Consider the following 25,948-nt stretch of genomic DNA (forward strand, 5'->3'; position numbering starts at 1 on the left):
GTTTAAAATGGCTAACCCGAAAGACTGCTGGGAAAATGAGCCAAGAAGACACAATCAGGCAGCTGCAGACAGGTTTGCAGCTTCAGCTCGGGGAATGTAGCCCAGATCGATACTCAGGGCTATCAACAGCCCATCAACCCAGGTATCCGCAGTTGCATTCAGGACTGTTTACACCTAATCTACTCAGACATCCACAGTTAAATCGGCTATCCCCGGGAACAATTGCAACATATTAGCAATTGAATACCGGGCCAGACCTGTCGGCGCCTGCAGTGGCCGAAACAAAGCCAGGTGAGCGACCACCCCCCGATCAAGGAATCGCCTCACCATTGGACACATCGACCCCAGAGACTGGGGACAGAATCCAATCACTTGGGACTCAGGGTCAAGGGCCGCCCCGGGAGGCGGGAAGCCCCTGGGCCCTATAAAAGTAAAGGTCCAAGTTCAGATCTCGCTCTCTCTCATCTTCGCCTGCTCGAGACCTTCGCAAGACCAGCCACCGTGTACCGTAAGTTTGAATCCAACGATCGCTATCCGGTAGAGACATCTAGCCACCGACCTGTAGCAGCCTTTTGAATCCCGCGGGCCAGATTTGATTGGACAAGCCATTCGTTTCCCTGACCTGGTGGGCTCTTCCTAAGTTAAGTATTGGCCAGTAGTGATAGGTTTGTTATATAGAAAGTAGTATTAGGGTATTAATATTGCTTGTTGTATATAATAAATGACCGTTGTTTTAATCCTTACTAAGCGGTGTGCTGTGTTATTAATCATAACCTGAACTTGAACCACGTGGCGGTATCATAAAGATAGCAGGCGACTCATGAGCAAAAGTGACCTAAACAGAGCAAATAGACTAAAGCTAGAAAGAGCAACAACTTCTGCCCACTTTTCATCCGCCTGCATATGTACAGGTCTCCATTTTCTCATCAAGCCATCACTTTTACGTTAATAACACTCTGGTATACTCTCAGATTCCTCTTCCATATATGCTTTCTGATATATCCGTTTTATTTCTACATCTTTCTGTTGTAACTCCGCCAATTTTCCTGAACTAAAAATATCCACCTCATCTTCCACCTGTTCTTGTTCTTTTTCATCGAACTGATCAAAAATCATTTCTGATAATTGCACTTCAACTTCATCTTCACTCTTTGATTTCTCCTCTTATCTTAACCTGTGACTTTGCGACGTTGTTACTACACAATCCGGAAAAATCCCAGGATCTTTGGCCTTCAACACTTCAGTTGTCTGATTTTCCACTGGCTTATCAACCACAGTAGGCATCACTCCCACCTGCGATCCAGCTATATCATTACCCAAGATAAACTGTATTCCTGGACAAGATAGTTTATCTATTACTCCTACTACCACTTCACCACTCACTTTCCAACCTTACCTTATATAATGGAACGCTACTCCTCTCACCCTGAATTCCACATATCACCACCTTTTCTGGCAAAATTCTTCCCAAACTACATAATTCCTCATCTTTTACCATTAAAGATTGACTAGCCCCTGTATCTCTTAAAATTGTGACTTCTTTACCTGCTCCTCCTGATACACATGAGTAAACTTTTCCCACACAAGTAAATTCTTTAAAGACATCTGGCACCTTCCTAACAATTACTTCTTGAACAGGCTTTACAATCGTTTGCACCTCCTTCGCTTCCCTTGGGCTTTCCTTTACCACTTTAACAAACCCCACTGTCTTATTCTGTTTTACCACATCAGCCTTCCCAGTGCTTTTCTTCAACCACCAACACTGTGACTTTACATGGCCTAGTTTATTACAGTGAAAACATTTGAAACTTTTCATTTCTTTTCCACCCTCCTGGATTTCTTTTTTAATCTGAGGTACACTCTCTTTATTGTCTCCCATCAGATCACCTTTACCTTTACCACTTGAGTATTTCTCATGTCCCCAGTTTCTATCCCTCACAGGCTGAAACTGATGTCGGAAACCAATCTTTGATTTATGGACTAATTCATAATCATCTGCCATTTCTGCTGCTAATCTCGCAGTTTTAACCCTCTGTTCTTCCACATGAGTTCTCACTACATCAGGAATTGAATTTTTAAACTCCACCAAAAGTATAATTTCTCTGAGAGTTTCATACGTTTGGTCTATTTTCAAAGCCCTTATCCACCTATCAAAATTACTCTGTTTGAGCCTTTCAAACTCCATGTATGTTTGACCAAATTCTTTCCTTAAATTTCTAAACTTTTGTCTGTAAGCTTCAGGCACTAGCTCATATGCACTTAAGATGGATTTCTTCACCTCCTCATACGTTCCAGATACCTCCTCCGGTAGTGATGCAAACACTTCACTAGCTCTACCTACCAGCTTTGTTTGAATCAGTAACACCCACATGTCCTGTGGCCATTTCATTTGTTTAGCTACCTTCTCAAATGAAATTAAAAAGGCTTCCACTTCCTTCTCGTCAAACCTTGGCAATGCTTGGACATATTTAAATAGATTCCCACCAAGCCTTCGACTATGACGCTCTTTCTCACTATCTTCATCACTATCCTCAACTGTACGTTTCCCTTTACGTCTGCCAATTTTAACTGACTTTCATGTTTCATGGCCATTTTCTGAAGTTCAAACTCCCTCTCTTTATCTTTTTCCCTGACCTGTATCTCCCTTTCTTTATCTTTTTGTCCTGCTAGGGCTATTCTTTCTTTTCTCCTTTCTTCTCTCTCCTATTGTTTTTCCTCTCTCACTCTTTCTCTCTCTTTTTCCTCTCTCTTACTCTCGTATTCAAGCCACTTTAATTCTTTCTCATGTTCCATTTGTTTAATTTGCAACTGAATTTTTGCCATTTCCAATGAGTCAAACTCTATCTGAATCAACTTTAAATGCTTAACCACCGCCATAATTACCTCATCTTTTCGCACTTTGTCAGGTAATGTTAACTGCAATGTTTTTCCCAGACCCAACAGTCTGCGTTTAGTCTGTCCGTAAGGTACTGCGTGTGACATTCTCCACCCCGAAAAACTTCTGAGCCTCTGAAAGAGCCATTGTCCACAACACACTCCCCACTTAAACTAAAATACCACACCGGAAGAGCAACAATCCTTCACTGTCTTTAAGTTCACAAAAGCCCAGCCATTAGATAGACTTTTATCCCCCCTCGAGCCCCCAATTGTTATGGGAGAGGTGTTTTCAGAACCCCAAAATGTATCATGGAGTTCAACCAACCTCCCCCTTTAATGTTTTGTTGCTTTTCCGAGCACACGGCTTGTTCCGTAGGTGTGGGATTACAATTATGGACACGTGGGTTTTTAAACACAAAACAATGTTTATTCCATGAACTCAACTTAACCTCTTAAATAAACATTGGATCTCTTACTTCAAAGATAACCCCGAAAATATTACAACACTAAATAATCCTTCAGTTATTCCTTTCAACATCCATGAGACTTAACACCTTTAAACAGAAAAGGCTTTACTATTATGAGTTTAAATCACCCAAATAATCCAGAGATAGTCTTTCATGGCAGAGATCATAGCAGATCCAGCTCACTGCAAAGACAGACACACCCCAAGCTCTTTTCAAAACTGAAACTAAAAACTGCAAAATGGCTGATCTAAAGCCAAGCTCCACCCACACTCTGACATAACTGCATTTCTTAAAGGTACATTGCTTAAACATCCATTTCTTAAAGGTACTCTCACATGACAATACATCCAAGTTAGAAGGTTGACCAACCCGAGTTCCCTCAACCCACCACTGGCAGCTATGCCTTTGAGGGTCAGGTATAACTCTAGCCAGACAGACTAAAAGGCGCCACACCCAAACCATGATATACAGCCATGCAGCCAATTTCAGATGGGGTGCCACAATTGCTCTTTGAATTCTGGCAAAATTCAGCAGCTCCGGTGATAGTTGTAACCTGGAATGCACTGCCTGGAAGGGCGGTAAAAGTAGATTCATTGGTAACATTCAAATACATGGGGTAAGCGCCATTCACAGATGCTTCGAATCCTTCTCAATCGCCTTCCTCCCGTGCCTGAAGAGCCCCTACCAGTCACAATGAGCATTCCGTCCATCAATAGGCACAGTGAACATGATCTTCACAGCAGTTCTAAGACAAGTCGAAGTAAAGTGCAGAGAGAAACAGCCACCTCTGTTCATGACCTTCTTTGACCTCACAAAGGCCTTTGATTATCAACCAGGAAGGACCATGGAGCATCGCCTCAATTTTGGTTACCCGCAGAAATTCGTCACCATATGCACGATGGCATGCAAGCCGAGATCCTCACCAAAAATCTTCGCCAGACCCAGTGTGTGTGAAAACTGGGAGTCAAGCAAGGCTGCATCTTTGCACAACGATCTTTTCCACCTTTTTCATTGTAATACTCCGCCCCCCTGTCCATGACGTTTCTTGTCGAAGTGGAGCTACTCTACAGGACGAGCGGGAAGCTATTCAACCTATGCAGCCTTCAGTCCAGAACAAAGATCACCCCAACCTCTGTCACCAAACTGCAGCATGCTGACGACACTTGCGAATGTGCACACTCAGAGACTGAGCTCCAAACTATCTTCAACACAGGTGCATGAAAGAATGGGCCTTAGGCTACACACCCGGAAGACGAAGGTCCTCTACTAACCTGCTCTCGCTTCCCAACACCGTCCTCCAACTATCCAACCTCCACTGGACAACGTTGATCATTTCTCATCCCTTCGGAGCCTCCTCTTAGCGAGGGAAAACATCGCCGATGAAACTCAACATTGTTCTCAGTGAACCAGTGCGGCCTTAGGCTCTCGGAGAAAGAGTGTTTGATAACGAGGTCCTCAAACTTGGCAGCAAACTAATGGTCTACAGGCTGCAGTGCTCCTTGCCCTCCAGTATGTGTCAAGAGGAATCGACAATGTATAACAGACATTTTAAATGCCCAGAGAAACATCACCAGCGATGTCTCCGCAAAATCCTCAAAATTAAATGGCAGGACAGGTGCTCTAAGATCAGTGTCTTCAGGCCACCACCCCCCGGTATTGAGGCACTGGTTATGGTTAATCAGCTACGCTGGGCGGGTGACATCGTCTGCACGTGTCACCCCCCACCCAGATCCCGGTGCCGAGCATCGTCACCAAATAAAAACTCAGGAGAACTGAGTCCCAAAGACTCGCATCACCCCCAGCAGTCAGAGAAGGTGACCCATAGCGAGAGAAACTACTGATCTTCCCTAAAATGTCGCCACCCAAGTCCCAGTCCACAACTGGGCCGGAAAAAGGAAAGGCGCTAAAGTAAAATTAGGGACTAACTCACACCTGGGGCGGGAGGGTTCCAACAATCGAAGCACTGAACCTCATTGATTCCAAAATGCCGTCCCATTCGACAATCTAGGCTCCAATTGGGGGGGGGGGGGTTCCGGCTCAGCCCACTCCAGCCCCTCTTGATCGATATCAGAAACAGGACCAGGGCCGGGAAGCCAATCCTAACCCCGGCCTCGAAAACAATGATGCCAAAACACTGACCAACAAATCTCGGAATATAGGAGAAACTATGGAAACCAAGAAAAGAAATGTGCACGTGGCTGAAAACAAAAGGTTAAAAGAAGAGCAGAGCCCGAGCTTGTGAAAACGCAGCCGCTCCCCCACTCACAACACGTGACCCCCCCCCCCCCCCCACTTGTTTGCATGTCCGACACCAGACTCCCAAAACAAATTCGCTACTCAAAACTTCTTCACAGTAAGCAGCTACCAGGAAGGCAGAGGAAACTTTTCACGGTTGTCCTCAAAGCCTTGCAAAAATGCAACACTCCCACCGGTTTGTAGGAATCTCTTGCTGGAGATGCATCCACAAAGGCGCCACCCATTTTGAATCCCACCCACCCGCCTCATCAAACACCACCTGACCCACCCGCCTCATCAAACACCACCTGACCCACCCGCCTCATCAAACACCACCTGACCCACCCGCCTCATCAAACACCACCTGACCCACCCGCCTCATCAAACACCACCTGACCCACCCGCCTCATCAAACACCACCTGACCCACCTGTGGTAGAGTGTGTGGATCCAGCATTGGACTTTTCAAGTCACCCTGGGACCCGCACCCTGGAGGTGAAGATAGTCACCCTCAGTTCTGAGGGGCTGACCAAAAGATGTCCCAAAACGCGCCACAGCCATTCAAGTATTTCTGAATCACTGTTGTACCTTGAACACAGTACAGGCAAACATTGTGGGTCAGTCAGAAATATCGCTACCAACAGCTGGCAAACAAAATGATTTTACCATCATAGTTTCCATTCCGCAGGAAGGTTTAGTGCGTCTTTATTGTTGGTCATAACACCGGAGCCCAACATGTCTTACCCCAACACAAACACCCTCCTGGAAACCAGCTGTGTTGATGGTGTCTTCTTAGATTCATGGCTCGATGGCTTCACCAGGTTCATCACTTGGTCAGTGCAAGCAGTGGTTAGAAACCTCGGGGACAGTGAAGGAATCATCGGGGGGGAATTCAAGAAGAAAGAAAGAAGGATTTGCGGATTATGTCACCATCTCAGGACGTCCCAAAGAGCTCCACAGCCAATCATGTGCATTTTAAGTGTAGTTGTTATGAGGTAGGAAGCATGGCAGCCAATTTGCACACAGCAAGCTCCCACTAAAAGCAATGAAATAAATGACCAGGCTGTCCAATTTGAGGTGTTGGCTGAGGGAACTTTTGACATTCACCCAAGGCGTCAAAGGGGTCTTTAGCTTATCATCTCATCTGAAAGACAGCACTTCCAACAATGCAGCACTCCCTCAGTATCAGCCTCAACAAGGTGCTCAAATCTCTGGCGTGGGGATGAACTCCCAACCTTCTGATTCTGAGGTGTGTGTGCGATCACTCAGGCATGGATGGCAATTGGAATCCCTGACAAGCTCTCCTTACAATTGGACCATTGGTTCAGCAGAGATTAGGGGTGGGATTCTCCGCCCCCCCCCGCCGGGCCGGAGAATCGCGGGGGCGGCGGTGTGAATCCCGCCCCCGCTGGCTGCCGAATTCTCCGGCGGCGGGGATTTGGCGGGGGCGGGAATCGCGCCGCGCCAGTTGGCGGCGGCCCCCCCGGCGATTCTCCGGCCCGCAATGGGCCGAGTGGCCACCCATTTTAGGCCGGTCCCGCCGGCGTAAATTACAACAGGTACTTACTGGCGGGACCTGGCTCCGTGGGCGGCCTCCAGGGTCCTCGGGAGAGCGCGGGGGGACCTGGCCCCGGGGGGGGGGGGGGGCCACGGTGGCCTGGCCCACGATTGGGGCCCACCGATCCGCGGGCGGGCCTGTGTCGTGGGGGCACTCTATTCCTCCGCGTCGGCTGCTGTGGTCCTCCGAGACAGCACACCCTGGCGCTCCCGCGCATGCGCCAACTCGTGCCGGCCGGCGGAGGCCCTTCTCCGCCGGTTGCCGTGGCGCCAAGCCACTTCCGCGCCGGCCAGCGCAAACCACTCCGGCACCGGCCTAACCCCTAAAGGTGCGGAGGATTCCGCACCTTCGGGGTGGCCCGACGCCGGGTTGGTTCACGCACTCCTTCCCGCCGGATTTGCCGATTCCCGCAGAATCCCGCCCCATGTGACAAACTCCAGTGAACATGAACTGGAACACACGTGTGGGCACACACACATGCAGGCACACACACACACACATAATAAAGGAAGAGTATGATCTGATGCTGGAGTACCTTTTTGTCTCTCGCTCTCCTGAAGAAGGAAGATGCTGGACACAATATGAATCCTGTGTCTCTGGTTCTGAATTCCCAGCTGCCTCAGATCAGCTTCTCTCAAATGCAGCAAGTCCTGGGAAAAAAACATGAAGATAGGATGACAAGTCAAAAGGATGAATAGTAAATCAGATTATGAACAATGTACTATATAGAATAGAGTGTGCTAGGTATACCATATAGATCAGGCAGTGAACAGAATTTCTTGTACAGATCAGATAATGATTGGTATTTTGTATTTATAATCTAGGAATTGTGTACATCGGATAGTGAATACTCTCCAATGTACATCAATTACAATCTGTGTATACACAACTGGGTATATGTTAGACAATCAACATCCTGCACAGACCGTGATAAATACAACAAAATTCTCCCCCTTGCGCCTCCAGTGGCAGAGTTCCTGATGGGGGTGAAGAAAACCAGATCGGCACTTTTTCCGATGCTCCAGCCTCCCGCTAGCATGGGGATAGAGGTTCGTGCCCCGTGCCAACGGGAGGATGGAAATATGTTGGGCCGGGCACGGCACCATATTCTCCGGGTCCGCCTGATTCTCCGGTCCTCTGGGCCAGAATCATGTGGTTGAGAGCCACTACTGGTCCTGGCAAGTGTGGCCCTGACGTGGTGGACCTTGCGTTGGGCCAAGGGGGTAACTCTTTAAGGGATTTGCCCCCAAAGCCCATCAGAGGGCCACTCCGCCCCCCCCCCATAATGCAAGACCTGCCCACCCCACCCAACCCGACCAGAGACCCCCTCAATAAAGAGACTCTCCACAGAAACCCCCAAAATAAGGAGGCGCCCTCCACAGACCCCCTAGAAAAGAGACCCCTGTCAGGAAGGCCCCCAGAAGAGAGACCCCTGTCTAGAAGCCCCCCAAAGTGAGACTTCTGACAGGAAGCCCACCCGGAAGAGAGCCCTTTCTCTGGAAGCCCCCCAAAGTGAGACACCTGACAGGAAGGCCCCAGAAGAGAGCCCCCTGTCAGGAAGGCCCCCAAAAGAGAGCCCCCTGTCAGGATGCCCCCCTAGAATTGAGACTCCTATCTGGAAACTAGAGAGCAGTCCAGACAGAGGCAGTGAACAAAACTGCTGCTTTAACACTCACCTGGACAGTACATAGATATCATAGAATTTACAGTGCAGAAGGAGGCCATTCGGTCCATCGGGTCTGCACCAGCTCTTGGAAAGAGCACCCTACCCAAGGTCAACATCTCCACCCTATCCCCATAACCCAGTAATCCCACCCAATACAAAGGGCAATTTTGGACACTAAGGGCAATTTATCATGGCCAATCCACCTAACCTGCACATCTTTGGACTGTGGGAGGAAACCGGAGCACCCGGAGGAAACCCACGCACACACGGGGAGGATGTGCAGACTCCGCACAGACAGTGACCCAAGCCGGAATCGAACCTGGGACCCTTGAGCTGTGAAGCAATTGTGCTATCCACAATGCTACCGTGCTGCCCCTCATCTGCTGGGTCATCTGCTGGGTCAGACCCAGGGAGCAGAACCTGTTGATTCCTGGAAAGGGAAAACCAGTCGGCTGGGTTTAAGCCCCCTCAGATCTTTGAGCTGTAAGCCTTTCATTCATATCTCTATGATATTGATTTTACTATCAATAGTAAAATTGATAGGTGTCTTCCAAGCAATCGGAGGCCCCGGGTGGTTGTCCTCGAGGCAGTGTAGCGCCCTGGCAGCACTGCAGATGCCACCTTTGCACCACTACCAACCTGGCAACCTGGCAATGCTACCTGGGCACCCTGGCAGTGCCACCCGGGTGGCAACCTGACACAGCCACTGCCAGAGTGCCAAGCTGGCAGTGCCAAGGTGCCTATGTGGCATTTTGCCCTTGCTGGGGAGCGGACCTGGGGGGTGCCCTGCTAGTATGCTGTGGGGTGAGGGGGCGGTCAAGGGCCCCTTATAGGTGAGTTTTGGGCATGGGGGGGCGACTGGAGGTTGCATCGGGGGTGGGGGGGGGGTGTCGAGAGATCAAATGGCGTCCCGTTCTCTTCCTACACTGGCCAACGGCACTCCCAAGTGCAGGAAATGAGCCAAAGTGTGGCCTTGGCGGGGCATTCCTCGCCGAGGCCTGAAAAAAATAACAGAGTCCCGTTCGATAGCCGTGGTTCCTGGTGACAAGCACCGGGAAACATCCCACTAAACTCACCCAAACGGGATTGGTTTATTTTTCGTTAAATTGCGCCCATAATCTGGATACCTTAATTTAAAGTTTTTTAACAACATTACTGCAAGAGACATTCTCCCCGTGTTTGCGTGGGCCTTGCCCCCACAACCCAAAGATGTGCAGGCTAGGTGGATTGGCCACGCTCAATTTCCCGTAAATCTGAAAATAAATAATTGGGTACTCTAAATTTATTTTTATAAATACAATATATATCAATTTCCTGCATACATCACGCTAATTTGGTGCCACTGGAAGATAAACAGGCCAAGAGAGGAAGTAAAGAACATCAAGTTGGAATCCATTCCCAGGCAAATAGTCTAGCAGGTAGCCCATGGCAACGGCTAACTGAGGAAAAGGAATCACAGCCATGGGCAAAATCACTAACAAACCCCTGAGGTCGGTCTTTTAGGCTAGTTAAAAGAGGCCTTACACCCCAATTTATTTTAATGGGAGTTCTGATAACTGTTGAAAGGATTTTTTCCCCCAGAAATTGTGCAGCCCTGAATGATGCAGGCCTCAAGTCTGCTCTGCCCGGGTTTTCTGGCCACCAGTGAACACGTCGGTTAAATATTCTGGGCGGGATTCTCCGTCCCTGCAGCTAAGTGCCGACTCAACCGGAGAATCTGTGGGAGGTCCACTTCAAAAAAATCGGCGCAAAACCCTCTCGGATTCCGGTATCGGTGTGGGGCTAACACTGGCACCGTGTGAAATGCCCGTGGATCGCATTGAGAATAGCTGGAGAATGGCCGGGTGCCGGGCTGTGCGTGTGCAAGGCTGACGACCTGCACCAGTCACGCCATACAACATGGCGACACCCAGTCACCCCCAGCCCTGACAGACGCTCCCCCCCCCCCCCCACCCCCCCCCCCCCCCCCCGGGTCAGCAACATGGATCGCGGCCGAGTGTGGCGGAGCTGGACGCAGTCTGCAGCCGGCATGCCGGCTCAGACCACATGTGTCCCGTGCCGGCGGGAACTTGGCCTATCGGGGGCGGAGCATTGCGAGTGGGCCGGCTGATGAGCCGCCAATGGCAATGCGACTGTGCGTCACGCGTCACGATGACGCCGGTCTGGAGGGGGCGGAGAATCATAAACCGGCATCGAACCAGCGCCGGCCCTGATTCCAGCGTCGGAATCGATTATCGTAAACCGGCATCGAACCAGAGCCGGCCCTGATTCCAGCGTCGGAATCGATTATCGTAAACCGGCATCGAACCAGCGCCAGGACTGATTCCAGCGTCGGAATCGATTATCGTAAACCGGCATCGAACCAGCGCCGGCCCTGATTCCAGCGTCGGAATCGATTATCGTAAACCGGCATCGAACCAGCGCCGGCCCTGATTCCAGCGTCGGAATCGATTATCGTAAACCAGCATCGAACCAGCGCCGGCCCTGATTCCAGCGTCGGAATCGATTATCGTAAACTGGCATCGAACCAGCGCCGGCCCTGATTCCAGCGTCGGAATCGATTATCGTAAACCGGCATCGAACCAGCGCCGGCCCTGATTCCAGCGCCGGAATCGATTATCGTAAACTGGCATCGAACCAGCGCCGGCCCTGATTCCAGCGTCGGAATCGCTTATCGTAAACCGGCATCGAACCAGCGCCGGCCCTGATTCCAGCGTCGGAATCGCTTATCGTAAACTGGCATCGAACCAGCGCCGGCCCTGATTCCAGTGTCGGAACCGATTATCGTAAACCGGCATCGAACCAGCGCCGGCCCTGATTCCAGCGTCGGAATCGATTATCGTAAACCGGCATCGAACCAGCGCCGGCCCTGATTCCAGCGCCGGAATCGATTATCGTAAACTGGCATCGAACCAGCGCCAGCCCTGATTCCAGCGTCGGAATCGATTATCGTAAACCGGCATCGAACCAGCGCCGGCCCTGATTCCAGTGTCGGAATCGATTATCGTAAACTGGCATCGAACCAGCGCCGGCCCTGATTCCAGCGTCGGAATCGATTATCGTAAACTGGCATCGAACCAGCGCCGGCCCTGATTCCAGCGTCGGAATCGATTATCGTAAACCGGCATCGAACCAGCGCCGGCCCTGATTCCAGCGCCGGAATCGATTATCGTAAACCGGCATCGAACCAGCGCCGGCCCTGATTCCAGCGTCGGAATCGCTTATCGTAAACTGGCATCGAACCAGCGCCGGCCCTGATTCCAGTGTCGGAACCGATTATCGTAAACCGGCATCGAACCAGCGCCGGCCCTGATTCCAGCGTCGGAATCGATTATCGTAAACCGGCATCGAACCAGCGCCGGCCCTGATTCCAGCGCCGGAATCGATTATCGTAAACTGGCATCGAACCAGCGCCAGCCCTGATTACAGCGTCGGAATCGATTATCGTAAACCGGCATCGAACCAGCGCCGGCCCTGATTCCAGTGTCGGAATCGATTATCGTAAACTGGCATCGAACCAGCGCCGGCCCTGATTCCAGCGTCGGAATCGATTATCGTAAACTGGCATCGAACCAGCGCCGGCCCTGATTCCAGCGTCGGAATCGATTATCGTAAACCGGCATCGAACCAGCGCCGGCCCTGATTCCAGCGCCGGAATCGATTATCATAAACTGGCATCGAACCAGCGCCGGCCCTGATTCCAGCGTCGGAATCGCTTATCGTAAACCGGCATCGAACCAGCGCCGGCCCTGATTCCAGCGTCGGAATCGCTTATCGTAAACTGGCATCGAACCAGCGCCGGCCCTGATTCCAGTGTCGGAACCGATTATCGTAAACCGGCATCGAACCAGCGCCGGCCCTGATTCCAGCGTCGGAATCGATTATCGTAAACCGGCATCGAACCAGCGCCGGCCCTGATTCCAGCGCCGGAATCGATTATCGTAAACTGGCATCGAACCAGCGCCAGCCCTGATTCCAGCGTCGGAATCGATTATCGTAAACTGGCATCGAACCAGCGCCGGCCCTGATTCCAGCGCCGGAATCGATTATCGTAAACTGGCATCGAACCAGCGCCAGCCCTGATTCCAGCCTCGGAATCGATTATCGTAAACCGGCATCGAACCAGCGCCGGCCCTGATTCCAGCGTCGGAATCGCTTATCGTAAACCGGCATCGAACCAGCGCCGGCCCTGATTCCAGTGTCAGAATCGATTATCGTAAACCGGCATCGAACCAGCGCCGGCCCTGATTCCAGCGTCGGAATCGATTATCGTAAACCGGCATCGAACCAGCGCCGGCCCTGATTCCAGCGTCGGAATCCATTATCGTAAACCGGCATCGAACCAGCGCCGGCCCTGATTCCAGCATCGGAATCGATTATCGTAAATCGGCATCGAACCAGCGCCGGCCCTGATTCCAGCGTCGGAATCGATAATCGTAAACCGGCATCGAACCAGCGCCGGCCCTGATTCCAGCGTCGGAATCGATTATCGTAAACCGGCATCGAACCAGCGCCGGCCCTGATTCCAGCGTCGGAATCGATTATCGTAAACCGGCATCGAACCAGCGCCGGCCCTGATTCCAGCGTCGGAATCGATTATCGTAAACTGGCATCGAACCAGCGCCGGCCCTGATTCCAGCGTCGGAATCGATTATCGTAAACTGGCATCGAACCAGCGCCGGCCCTGATTCCAGCGTCGGAATCGATTATCGTAAACCGGCATCGAACCAGCGCCTGGACTGATTCCAGCGTCGGAATCGATTATCGTAAACCGGCATCGAACCAGCGCCAGCCCTGATTCCAGCGTCGGAATCGATTATCGTAAACCGGCATCGAACCAGCGCCGGCCCTGATTCCAGCGTCGGAATCGATTATCGTAAACCGGCATCGAACCAGCGCCAGGACTGATTCCAGCGTCGGAATCGATTATCCTAAACCGGCATCGAACCAGCGCCGGCCCTGATTCCAGCGTCGGAATCGATTATCGTAAACCTGCATCGAACCAGCGCCGGCCCTGATTCCAGCGTCGGAATCGATTATCGTAAACTGGCATCGAACCAGCGCCGGCCCTGTTTCCATCGTCGGAATCGATTATCGTAAACCGGCATCGAACCAGCGCCGGCCCTGATTCCAGCGTCGGAATCGATTATCGTAAACCGGCATCGAACCAACGCCGGCCCTGATTCCAGCGTCGGAATCGATTATCGTAAACCGGCATCGAACCAGCGCCGGCCCTGATTCCAGTGTCGGAATCGATTATCGTAAACTGGCATCGAACCAGCGCCGGCCCTGATTCCAGCGTCGGAATCGATTATCGTAAACCGGCATCGAACCAGCGCCGGCCCTGATTCCAGTGTCGGAATCGATTATCGTAAACCGGCATCGAACCAGCGCCGGCCCTGATTCCAGTGTCGGAATCGATTATCGTAAACCGGCATCGAACCAGCGCCGGTCCTGATTCCAGCGTCGGAATCGATTATCGTAAACCGGCATCGAACCAGCGCCGGCCCTGATTCCAGCGTCGGAATCGATTATCGTAAACCGGCATCGAACCAGCGCCAGCCCTGATTCCAGCGTCGGAATCGATTATCGTAAACCGGCATCGAACCAGCGCCGGCCCTGATTCCAGCGTCGGAATCGATTATCGTAAACCGGCATCGAACCAGCGCCGGCCCTGATTCCAGCGTCGGAATCGATTATCGTAAATCGGCATCGAACCAGCGCCAGGCCTGATTCCAGCGTCGGAATCGATTATCGTAAACCGGCATCGAACCAGCGCCGGCCCTGATTCCAGCGTCGGAATCGATTATCGTAAACCGGCATCGAACCAGCGCCGGCCCTGATTCCAGCGTCGGAATCGATTATCGTAAACCGGCATCGAACCAGCGCCGGCCCTGATTCCAGCGTCGGAATCGATTATCGTAAACGGGCATCGAACCAGCGCCGGCCCTGATTCCAGCGTCGGAATCGATTATCGTAAACTGGCATCGAACCAGCGCCGGCCCTGATTCCAGTGTCGGAATCGATTATCGTAAACCGGCATCGAACCAGCGCCGGCCCTGATTCCAGCGTCGGAATCGATTATCGTAAACCGGCATCGAACCAGCGCCTGCCTTGATTCCAGCGTCGGAATCGATTATCGTAAACCGGCATCGAACCAGCGCCGGCCCTGATTCCAGCGTCGGAATCGATTATCGTAAACCGGCATCGAACCAGCGCCTGCCCTGATTCCAGCGTCGGAATCGATTATCGTAAACCGGCATCGAACCAGCGCCAGGCCTGATTCCAGCGTCGGAATCGATTATCGTAAACCGGCATCGAACCAGCGCCAGGCCTGATTCCAGCGTCGGAATCGATTATCGTAAACCGGCATCGAACCAGCGCCTGCCCGGAGTCCAGCGTCGGAATCGATTATCGTAAACCGGCATCGAACCAGCGCCAGGCCTGATTCCAGCGTCGGAATCGATTATCGTAAACCGGCATCGAACCAGCGCCGGCCCTGATTCCAGCGTCGGAATCGATTATCGTAAACCAGCATCGAACCAGCGCCGGCCCTGATTCCAGCGCCGGAATCGATTATCGTAAACCGGCATCGAACCAGCGCCGGCCCTGATTCCAGCGTCGGAATCGATTATCGTAAACTGGCATCGAACCAGCGCCGGCCATGATTCCAGCATCGGAATCGATTAGCGTAAACCGGCATCGAACCAGCGCCGGCCCTGATTCCAGCGCCTGAATCGATTATCGTAAACCGGCATCGAACCAGCGCCAGGCTGATTCCAGCGTCGGAATCGATTATCGTAAACCGGCATCGAACCAGCGCTGGCCCTGATTCCAGCGTCGGAATCGATTATCGTAAACCGGCATCGAACCAGCGCCGGCCCTGATTCCAGCGTCGGAATCGATTATCGTAAACCGGCATCGAACCAGCGCCGGCCCTGATTCCAGCGTCGGAATCGATTATCGCAAACCGGCATCGAACCAGCGCCGGTCCTGATTCCAGCTTCGGAATCGATTAGCGTAAACCGGCATCGAACCAGCGCCGGCCCTGATTCCAGCGTCGGAATCGATTATCGTAAACCGGCATCGAACCAGCGCCAGCCCTGATTCCAGCGTCGGAATCGATTATCGTAAACTGGCATCGAACCAGCGCCAGCCCTGATTCCAGCGTCGGAATCGATTATCGTAAACAGGCATCGAACCAGCGCCGGCCCTGATTCCAGCGTCGGAATCGATTATCGTAAACGGGCATCGAACCAGCGCCGGCCCTGATTCCAGCGTCGGAATCGATTATCGTAAACTGGCATCGAACCAGCGCCGGCCCTGATTCCAGTGTCGGAATCGATTATCGTAAACCGGCATCGAACCAGCGCCGGCCCTGATTCCAGCGTCGGAATCGATTATCGTAAACCGGCATCGAACCAGCGCCTGCCTTGATTCCAGCGTCGGAATCGATTATCGTAAACCGGCATCGAACCAGCGCCGGCCCTGATTCCAGCGTCGGAATCGATTATCGTAAACCGGCATCGAACCAGCGCCTGCCCTGATTCCAGCGTCGGAATCGATTATCGTAAACCGGCATCGAACCAGCGCCAGGCCTGATTCCAGCGTCGGAATCGATTATCGTAAACCGGCATCGAACCAGCGCCAGGCCTGATTCCAGCGTCGGAATCGATTATCGTAAACCGGCATCGAACCAGCGCCTGCCCGGAGTCCAGCGTCGGAATCGATTATCGTAAACCGGCATCGAACCAGCGCCAGGCCTGATTCCAGCGTCGGAATCGATTATCGTAAACCGGCATCGAACCAGCGCCGGCCCTGATTCCAGCGTCGGAATCGATTATCGTAAACCAGCATCGAACCAGCGCCGGCCCTGATTCCAGCGCCGGAATCGATTATCGTAAACCGGCATCGAACCAGCGCCGGCCCTGATTCCAGCGTCGGAATCGATTATCGTAAACTGGCATCGAACCAGCGCCGGCCATGATTCCAGCATCGGAATCGATTAGCGTAAACCGGCATCGAACCAGCGCCGGCCCTGATTCCAGCGCCTGAATCGATTATCGTAAACCGGCATCGAACCAGCGCCAGGCTGATTCCAGCGTCGGAATCGATTATCGTAAACCGGCATCGAACCAGCGCTGGCCCTGATTCCAGCGTCGGAATCGATTATCGTAAACCGGCATCGAACCAGCGCCGGCCCTGATTCCAGCGTCGGAATCGATTATCGTAAACCGGCATCGAACCAGCGCCGGCCCTGATTCCAGCGTCGGAATCGATTATCGCAAACCGGCATCGAACCAGCGCCGGTCCTGATTCCAGCTTCGGAATCGATTAGCGTAAACCGGCATCGAACCAGCGCCGGCCCTGATTCCAGCGTCGGAATCGATTATCGTAAACCGGCATCGAACCAGCGCCAGCCCTGATTCCAGCGTCGGAATCGATTATCGTAAACTGGCATCGAACCAGCGCCAGCCCTGATTCCAGCGTCGGAATCGATTATCGTAAACAGGCATCGAACCAGCGCCGGCCCTGATTCCAGCGTCGGAATCGATTATCGTAAACCGGCATCGAACCAGCGCCGGCCCTGATTCCAGCGTCGGAATCGATTATCGTAAACTGGCATCCAACCAGCGCCGGCCCTGATTCCAGCGTCGGAATCGATTATCGTAAACCGGCATCGAACCAGCGCCAGCCCTGATTCCAGCGTCGGAATCGATTATCGTAATCCGGCATCGAACCAGCGCCGGCCCTGATTCCAGCGTCGGAATCGATTATCGTAAACCGGCATCGAACCAGCGCCGGCCCTGATTCCAGCGTCGGAATCGATTATCGTAAACCGGCATCGAACCAACGCCGGCCCTGATTCCAGCGTCGGAATCGATTATCGTAAACCGGCATCGAACCAGCGCCAGGCCTGATTCCAGCGTCGGAATCCATTATCGTAAACCGGCATCGAACCAGCGCCGGCCCTGATTCCAGCGTCGGAATCGATTATCGTAAACCGGCATCGAACCAGCGCCAGGCCTGATTCCAGCGTCGGAATCGCTTATCGTAAACCGGCATCGAACCAGCGCCGGCCCTGATTCCAGCGTCGGAATCGATTATCGTAAACCGGCATCGAACCAGCGCCGGCCCTGATTCCAGCGTCGGAATCGATTATCGTAAACCGGCATCGAACCAGCGCCTGCCCTGATTCCAGCGTCGGAATCGATTATCGTAAACCGGCATCGAACCAGCGCCGGCCCTGATTCCAGCGTCGGAGTCGCTTATCGTAAACCGGCATCGAACCAGCGCCGGCCCTGATTCCAGCGTCGGAATCGATTATCGTAAACCGGCATCGAACCAGCGCCGGCCCTGATTCCAGCGTCGGAATCGATTATCGTAAACCGGCATCGAACCAGCGCCGGTCCTGATTCCAGCGTCGGAATCGATTATCGTAAACCGGCATCGAACCAGCGCCGGCCCTGATTCCAGCGTCGGAATCGATTAGCGTAAACCGGCATCGAACCAGCGCCGGACCTGATTCCAGCGTCGGAATCGATTATCGTAAACCGGCATCGAACCAGCGCCGGCCCTGATTCCAGCGTCGGAATCGATTATCGTAAACCGGCATCGAACCAGAGCCGGCCCTGATTCCAGCGTCGGAATCGATTATCGTAAACCGGCATCGAACCAGCGCCGGCCCTGATTCCAGCGTCGGAATCGATTATCGTAAACCGGCATCGAACCAGCGCCGGCCCTGATTCCAGCGTCGGAATCGATTATCGTAAACCGGCATCGAACCAGAGCCGGCCCTGATTCCAGCCTCGGAATCGATTATCGTAAACCGGCATCGAACCAGCGCCGGCCCTGATTCCAGCGTCGGAATCGATTATCGTAAACCGGCATCGAACCAGCGCCGGCCCTGATTCCAGCGTCGGAATCGCTTATCGTAAACCGGCATCGAACCAGCGCCGGCCCTGATTCCAGCGTCGGAATCGATTATCGTAAACCGGCATCGAACCAGCGCCGGCCCTGATTCCAGCGTCGGAATCCATTATCGTAAACCGGCATCGAACCAGCGCCGGCCCTGATTCCAGCATCGGAATCGATTATCGTAAATCGGCATCGAACCAGCGCCGGCCCTGATTCCAGCGTCGGAATCGATAATCGTAAACCGGCATCGAACCAGCGCCGGCCCTGATTCCAGCGTCGGAATCGATTATCGTAAACCGGCATCGAACCAGCGCCGGCCCTGATTCCAGCATCGGAATCGATTATCGTAAACCGGCATCGAACCAGCGCCGGCCCTGATTCCAGCGTCGGAATCGATTATCGTAAACTGGCATCGAACCAGCGCCGGCCCTGATTCCAGCGTCGGAATCGATTATCGTAAACTGGCATCGAACCAGCGCCGGCCCTGATTCCAGCGTCGGAATCGATTATCGTAAACCGGCATCGAACCAGCGCCTGGACTGATTCCAGCGTCGGAATCGATTATCGTAAACCGGCATCGAACCAGCGCCAGCCCTGATTCCAGCGTCGGAATCGATTATCGTAAACCGGCATCGAACCAGCGCCGGCCCTGATTCCAGCGTCGGAATCGATTATCGTAAACAGGCATCGAACCAGCGCCAGGACTGATTCCAGCGTCGGAATCGATTATCCTAAACCGGCATCGAACCAGCGCCGGCCCTGATTCCAGCGTCGGAATCGATTATCGTAAACCTGCATCGAACCAGCGCCGGCCCTGATTCCAGCGTCGGAATCGATTATCGTAAACTGGCATCGAACCAGCGCCGGCCCTGTTTCCATCGTCGGAATCGATTATCGTAAACCGGCATCGAACCAGCGCCGGCCCTGATTCCAGCGTCGGAATCGATTATCGTAAACCGGCATCGAACCAACGCCGGCCCTGATTCCAGCGTCGGAATCGATTATCGTAAACCGGCATCGAACCAGCGCCGGCCCTGATTCCAGCGTCGGAATCGATTATCGTAAACCGGCATCGAACCAGCGCCGGCCCTGATTCCAGCGTCGGAATCGATTATCGTAAACCGGCATCGAACCAGCGCCGGCCCTGATTCCAGCGTCGGAATCGATTATCGTAAACTGGCATCGAACCAGCGCCGGCCCTGATTCCAGCGTCGGAATCGATTATCGTAAACCGGCATCGAACCAGCGCCAGCCCTGATTCCAGTGTCGGAATCGATTATCGTAAACCGGCATCGAACCAGCGCCGGCCCTGATTGCAGTGTCGGAATCGATTATCGTAAACTGGCATCCAACCAGCGCCAGCCCTGATTCCAGCGTCGGAATCGATTATCGTAAACCGGCATCGAACCAGCGCCAGCCCTGATTCCAGTGTCGGAATCGATTATCGTAAACCGGCATCGAACCAGCGCCGGCCCTGATTCCAGCGTCGGAATCGATTATCGTAAACCGGCATCGAACCAGCGCCAGCCCTGATTCCAGTGTCGGAATCGATTATCGTAAACTGGCATCGAACCAGCGCCGGCCCTGATTCCAGCGTCGGAATCGATTATCGTAAACCGGCATCGAACCAGCGCCGGCCCTGATTCCAGCGTCGGAATCGATTATCGTAAACCGGCATCGAACCAGCGCCGGCCCTGATTCCAGTGTCGGAATCGATTATCGTAAACCGGCATCGAACCAGCGCCGGTCCTGATTCCAGCGTCGGAATCGATTATCGTAAACCGGCATCGAACCAGCGCTGGCCCTGATTCCAGCGTCGGAATCGATTATCGTAAACCGGCATCGAACCAGCGCCGGCCCTGATTCCAGCGTCGGAATCGATTATCGTAAACCGGCATCGAACCAGCGCCAGCCCTGATTCCAGCGTCGGAATCGATTATCGTAAACCGGCATCGAACCAGCGCCGGCCCTGATTCCAGCGTCGGAATCGATTATCGTAAACCGGCATCGAACCAGCGCCGGCCCTGATTCCAGCGTCGGAATCGATTATCGTAAACCGGCATCGAACCAGCGCCAGGCCTGATTCCAGCGTCGGAATCGATTATCGTAAACCGGCATCGAACCAGCGCCGGCCCTGATTCCAGCGTCGGAATCGATTATCGTAAACCGGCATCGAACCAGCGCCGGCCCTGATTCCAGCGTCGGAATCGATTATCGTAAACCGGCATCGAACCAGCGCCGGCCCTGATTCCAGCGTCGGAATCGATTATCGTAAACTGGCATCGAACCAGCGCCGGCCCTGATTCCAGCGTCGGAATCGATTATCGTAAACTGGCATCGAACCAGCGCCGGCCCTGATTCCAGTGTCGGAATCGATTATCGTAAACCGGCATCGAACCAGCGCCGGCCCTGATTCCAGCGTCGGAATCGATTATCGTAAACCGGCATCGAACCAGCGCCTGCCCTGATTCCAGCGTCGGAATCGATTATCGTAAACCGGCATCGAACCAGCGCCGGCCCTGATTCCAGCGTCGGAATCGATTATCGTAAACTGGCATCGAACCAGCGCCTGCCCTGATTCCAGCGTCGGAATCGATTATCGTAAACCGGCATCGAACCAGCGCCAGGCCTGATTCCAGCGTCGGAATCGATTATCGTAAACCGGCATCGAACCAGCGCCAGGCCTGATTCCAGCGTCGGAATCGATTATCGTAAACCGGCATCGAACCAGCGCCTGCCCGGATTCCAGCGTCGGAATCGATTATCGTAAACCGGCATCGAACCAGCGCCAGGCCTGATTCCAGCGTCGGAATCGATTATCGTAAACCGGCATCGAACCAGCGCCGGCCCTGATTCCAGCGTCGGAATCGATTATCGTAAACCAGCATCGAACCAGCGCCGGCCCTGATTCCAGCGCCGGAATCGATTATCGTAAACCGGCATCGAACCAGCGCCGGCCCTGATTCCAGCGTCGGAATCGATTATCGTAAACTGGCATCGAACCAGCGCCGGCCATGATTCCAGCATCGGAATCGATTAGCGTAAACCGGCATCGAACCAGCGCCGGCCCTGATTCCAGCGCCTGAATCGATTATCGTAAACCAGCATCGAACCAGCGCCAGGCTGATTCCAGCGTCGGAATCGATTATCGTAAACCGGCATCGAACCAGCGCTGGCCCTGATTCCAGCGTCGGAATCGATTATCGTAAACCGGCATCGAACCAGCGCCGGCCCTGATTCCAGCGTCGGAATCGATTATCGTAAACCGGCATCGAACCAGCGCCGGCCCTGATTCCAGCGTCGGAATCGATTATCGCAAACCGGCATCGAACCAGCGCCGGTCCTGATTCCAGCTTCGGAATCGATTAGCGTAAACCGGCATCGAACCAGCGCCGGCCCTGATTCCAGCGTCGGAATCGATTATCGTAAACCGGCATCGAACCAGCGCCAGCCCTGATTCCAGCGTCGGAATCGATTATCGTAAACTGGCATCGAACCAGCGCCAGCCCTGATTCCAGCGTCGGAATCGATTATCGTAAACAGGCATCGAACCAGCGCCGGCCCTGATTCCAGCGTCGGAATCGATTATCGTAAACCGGCATCGAACCAGCGCCGGCCCTGATTCCAGCGTCGGAATCGATTATCGTAAACTGGCATCCAACCAGCGCCGGCCCTGATTCCAGCGTCGGAATCGATTATCGTAAACCGGCATCGAACCAGCGCCAGCCCTGATTCCAGCGTCGGAATCGATTATCGTAAACCGGCATCGAACCAGCGCCGGCCCTGATTCCAGCGTCGGAATCGATTATCGTAAACCGGCATCGAACCAGCGCTGGCCCTGATTCCAGCGTCGGAATCGATTATCGTAAACCGGCATCGAACCAGCGCCTGCCCTGATTCCAGCGTCGGAATCGATTATCGTAAACCGGCATCGAACCAGCGCCGGCCCTGATTCCAGCGTCGGAGTCGCTTATCGTAAACCGGCATCGAACCAGCGCCGGCCCTGATTCCAGCGTCGGAATCGATTATCGTAAACCGGCATCGAACCAGCGCCGGCCCTGATTCCAGCGTCGGAATCGATTATCGTAAACCGGCATCGAACCAGCGCCGGTCCTGATTCCAGCGTCGGAATCGATTATCGTAAACCGGCATCGAACCAGCGCCGGCCCTGATTCCAGCGTCGGAATCGATTAGCGTAAACCGGCATCGAACCAGCGCCGGACCTGATTCCAGCGTCGGAATCGATTATCGTAAACCGGCATCGAACCAGCGCCGGCCCTGATTCCAGCGTCGGAATCGATTATCGTAAACCGGCATCGAAACAGAGCCGGCCCTGATTCCAGCGTCGGAATCGATTATCGTAAACCGGCATCGAACCAGCGCCGGCCCTGATTCCAGCGTCGGAATCGATTATCGTAAACCGGCATCGAACCAGCGCCGGCCCTGATTCCAGCGTCGGAATCGATTATCGTAAACCGGCATCGAACCAGAGCCGGCCCTGATTCCAGCCTCGGAATCGATTATCGTAAACCGGCATCGAACCAGCGCCGGCCCTGATTCCAGCGTCGGAATCGATTATCGTAAACCGGCATCGAACCAGCGCCGGCCCTGATTCCAGCGTCGGAATCGATTATCGTAAACCGGCATCGAACCAGCGCCGGCCCTGATTCCAGCGTCGGAATCGATTATCGTAAACCGGCATCGAACCAGCGCCGGCCCTGATTCCAGCGTCGGAATCGATTATCGTAAACAGGCATCGAACCAGCGCCGGCCCTGATTCCAGCGTCGGAATCGATTATCGTAAACAGGCATCGAACCAACGCCGGCCCTGATTCCAGCGTCGGAATCGATTATCGTAAACCGCCATCGAACCAGCGCCGGCCCTGATTCCAGCGTCGGAATCGATTATCGTAAACCGGCATCGAACCAGCGCCGGCCCTGATTCCAGCGTCGGAATCGATTTTCGTAAACCGGCATCGAAACAGCGCTGGCCCTGATTCCAGCGTCGGAATCGATTCTCGTAAACCGGCATCGAACCAGCGCCGGCCCTGATTCCAGCGTCGGAATCGATTATCGTAAACCGGCATCGAACCAGCGTCGGCCCTGATTCCAGCGTCGGAATCGATTATCGTAAACCGGCATCGAACCAACGCCGGCCCTGATTCCAGCGTCGGAATCGATTATCGTAAACCGCCATCGAACCAGCGCCGGCCCTGATTCCAGCGTCGGAATCGATTATCGTAAACCGGCATCGAACCAGCGCCGGCCCTGATTCCAGCGTCGGAATCGATTATCGTAAACCGGCATCGAACCAGCGCCGGCCCTGATTCCAGCGTCGGAATCGATTATCGTAAACCGGCATCGAACCAGCGCCGGACCTGATTCCAGCGTCGGAATCGATTATCGTAAACCGGCATCGAACCAGCGCCGGCCCTGATTCCAGCGTCGGAATCGATTATCGTAAACCGGCATCGAACCAGAGCCGGCCCTGATTCCAGCGTCGGAATCGATTATCGTAAACCGGCATCGAACCAGCGCCGGCCCTGATTCCAGCGTCGGAATCGATTATCGTAAACCGGCATCGAACCAGCGCCGGCCCTGATTCCAGCGTCGGAATCGATTATCGTAAACCGGCATCGAACCAGAGCCGGCCCTGATTCCAGCCTCGGAATCGATTATCGTAAACCGGCATCGAACCAGCGCCGGCCCTGATTCCAGCGTCGGAATCGATTATCGTAAACCGGCATCGAACCAGCGCCGGCCCTGATTCCAGCGTCGGAATCGATTATCGTAAACCGGCATCGAACCAGCGCCGGCCCTGATTCCAGCGTCGGAATCGATTATCGTAAACTGGCATCGAACCAGCGCCGGCCCTGATTCCAGCGTCGGAATCGATTCTCGTAAACCGGCATCGAACCAGCGCCGGCCCTGATTCCAGCGTCGGAATCGCTTATCGTAAACCGGCATCGAACCAGCGCCGGCCCTGATTCCAGCGTCGGAATCGATTATCGTAAACCGGCATCGAACCAGCGCCGGCCCTGATTCCAGCGTCGGAATCGATTATCGTAAACCGGCATCAAACCAACGCCGGCCCTGATTCCAGCGTCGGAATCGATTATCGTAACCCGGCATCGAACCAGCGCCGGACCTGATTCCAGCGTCGGAATCGATTATCGTAAACCGGCATCGAACCAGCGCCGGCCCTGATTCCAGCGTCGGAATCGATTATCGTAAACCGGCATCGAACCAGAGCCGGCCCTGATTCCAGCGTCGGAATCGATTATCGTAAACCGGCATCGAACCAGCGCCGGCCCTGATTCCAGCGTCGGAATCGATTATCGTAAACCGGCATCGAACCAGCGCCGGCCCTGATTCCAGCGTCGGAATCGATTATCGTAAACCGGCATCGAACCAGAGCCGGCCCTGATTCCAGCCTCGGAATCGATTATCGTAAACCGGCATCGAACCAGCGCCGGCCCTGATTCCAGCGTCGGAATCGATTATCGTAAACCGGCATCGAACCAGCGCCGGCCCTGATTCCAGCGTCGGAATCGATTATCGTAAACCGGCATCGAACCAGCGCCGGCCCTGATTCCAGCGTCGGAATCGATTATCGTAAACCGGCATCGAACCAGCGCCGGCCCTGATTCCAGCGTCGGAATCGATTATCGTAAACAGGCATCGAACCAGCGCCGGCCCTGATTCCAGCGTCGGAATCGATTATCGTAAACAGGCATCGAACCAACGCCGGCCCTGATTCCAGCGTCGGAATCGATTATCGTAAACCGCCATCGAACCAGCGCCGGCCCTGATTCCAGCGTCGGAATCGATTATCGTAAACCGGCATCGAACCAGCGCCGGCCCTGATTCCAGCGTCGGAATCGATTTTCGTAAACCGGCATCGAACCAGCGCCGGCCCTGATTCCAGCGTCGGAATCGATTCTCATAAACCGGCATCGAACCAGCGCCGGCCCTGATTCCAGCGTCGGAATCGATTATCGTAAACCGGCATCGAACCAGCGTCGGCCTTGATTCCAGCGTCGGAATCGATTATCGTAAACCGGCATCGAACCAACGCCGGCCCTGATTCCAGCGTCGGAATCGATTATCGTAAACCGCCATCGAACCAGCGCCGGCCCTGATTCCAGCGTCGGAATCGATTATCGTAAACCGGCATCGAACCAGCGCCGGCCCTGATTCCAGCGTCGGAATCGATTATCGTAAACCG

General features: G+C 53.9%; 1 protein-coding gene across 3 annotated transcripts in view; it reads right to left on the reverse strand.

The window, feature by feature from the left end:
* The window catches only part of bcar3 (BCAR3 adaptor protein, NSP family member), a 335,071-nt gene that overhangs the window by 188,378 nt on the left and 120,745 nt on the right, over positions 1-25,948 (reverse strand). For 2 of the 3 annotated variants that reach the window (XM_072510520.1, XM_072510521.1), the window contains one exon: positions 7,672-7,786. In XM_072510520.1, coding sequence (XP_072366621.1) covers positions 7,672-7,786 — 115 coding nt within the window. Of the gene's footprint in view, positions 1-6,008; positions 6,167-6,322; positions 6,453-7,671; positions 7,787-25,948 lie in introns of those variants that run through there. The other variant, XM_072510522.1, reaches the window with a different exon arrangement.

Source organism: Scyliorhinus torazame, chromosome 7, assembly GCF_047496885.1.
Source record: "Scyliorhinus torazame isolate Kashiwa2021f chromosome 7, sScyTor2.1, whole genome shotgun sequence".
NCBI lineage: Eukaryota > Metazoa > Chordata > Chondrichthyes > Carcharhiniformes > Scyliorhinidae > Scyliorhinus > Scyliorhinus torazame.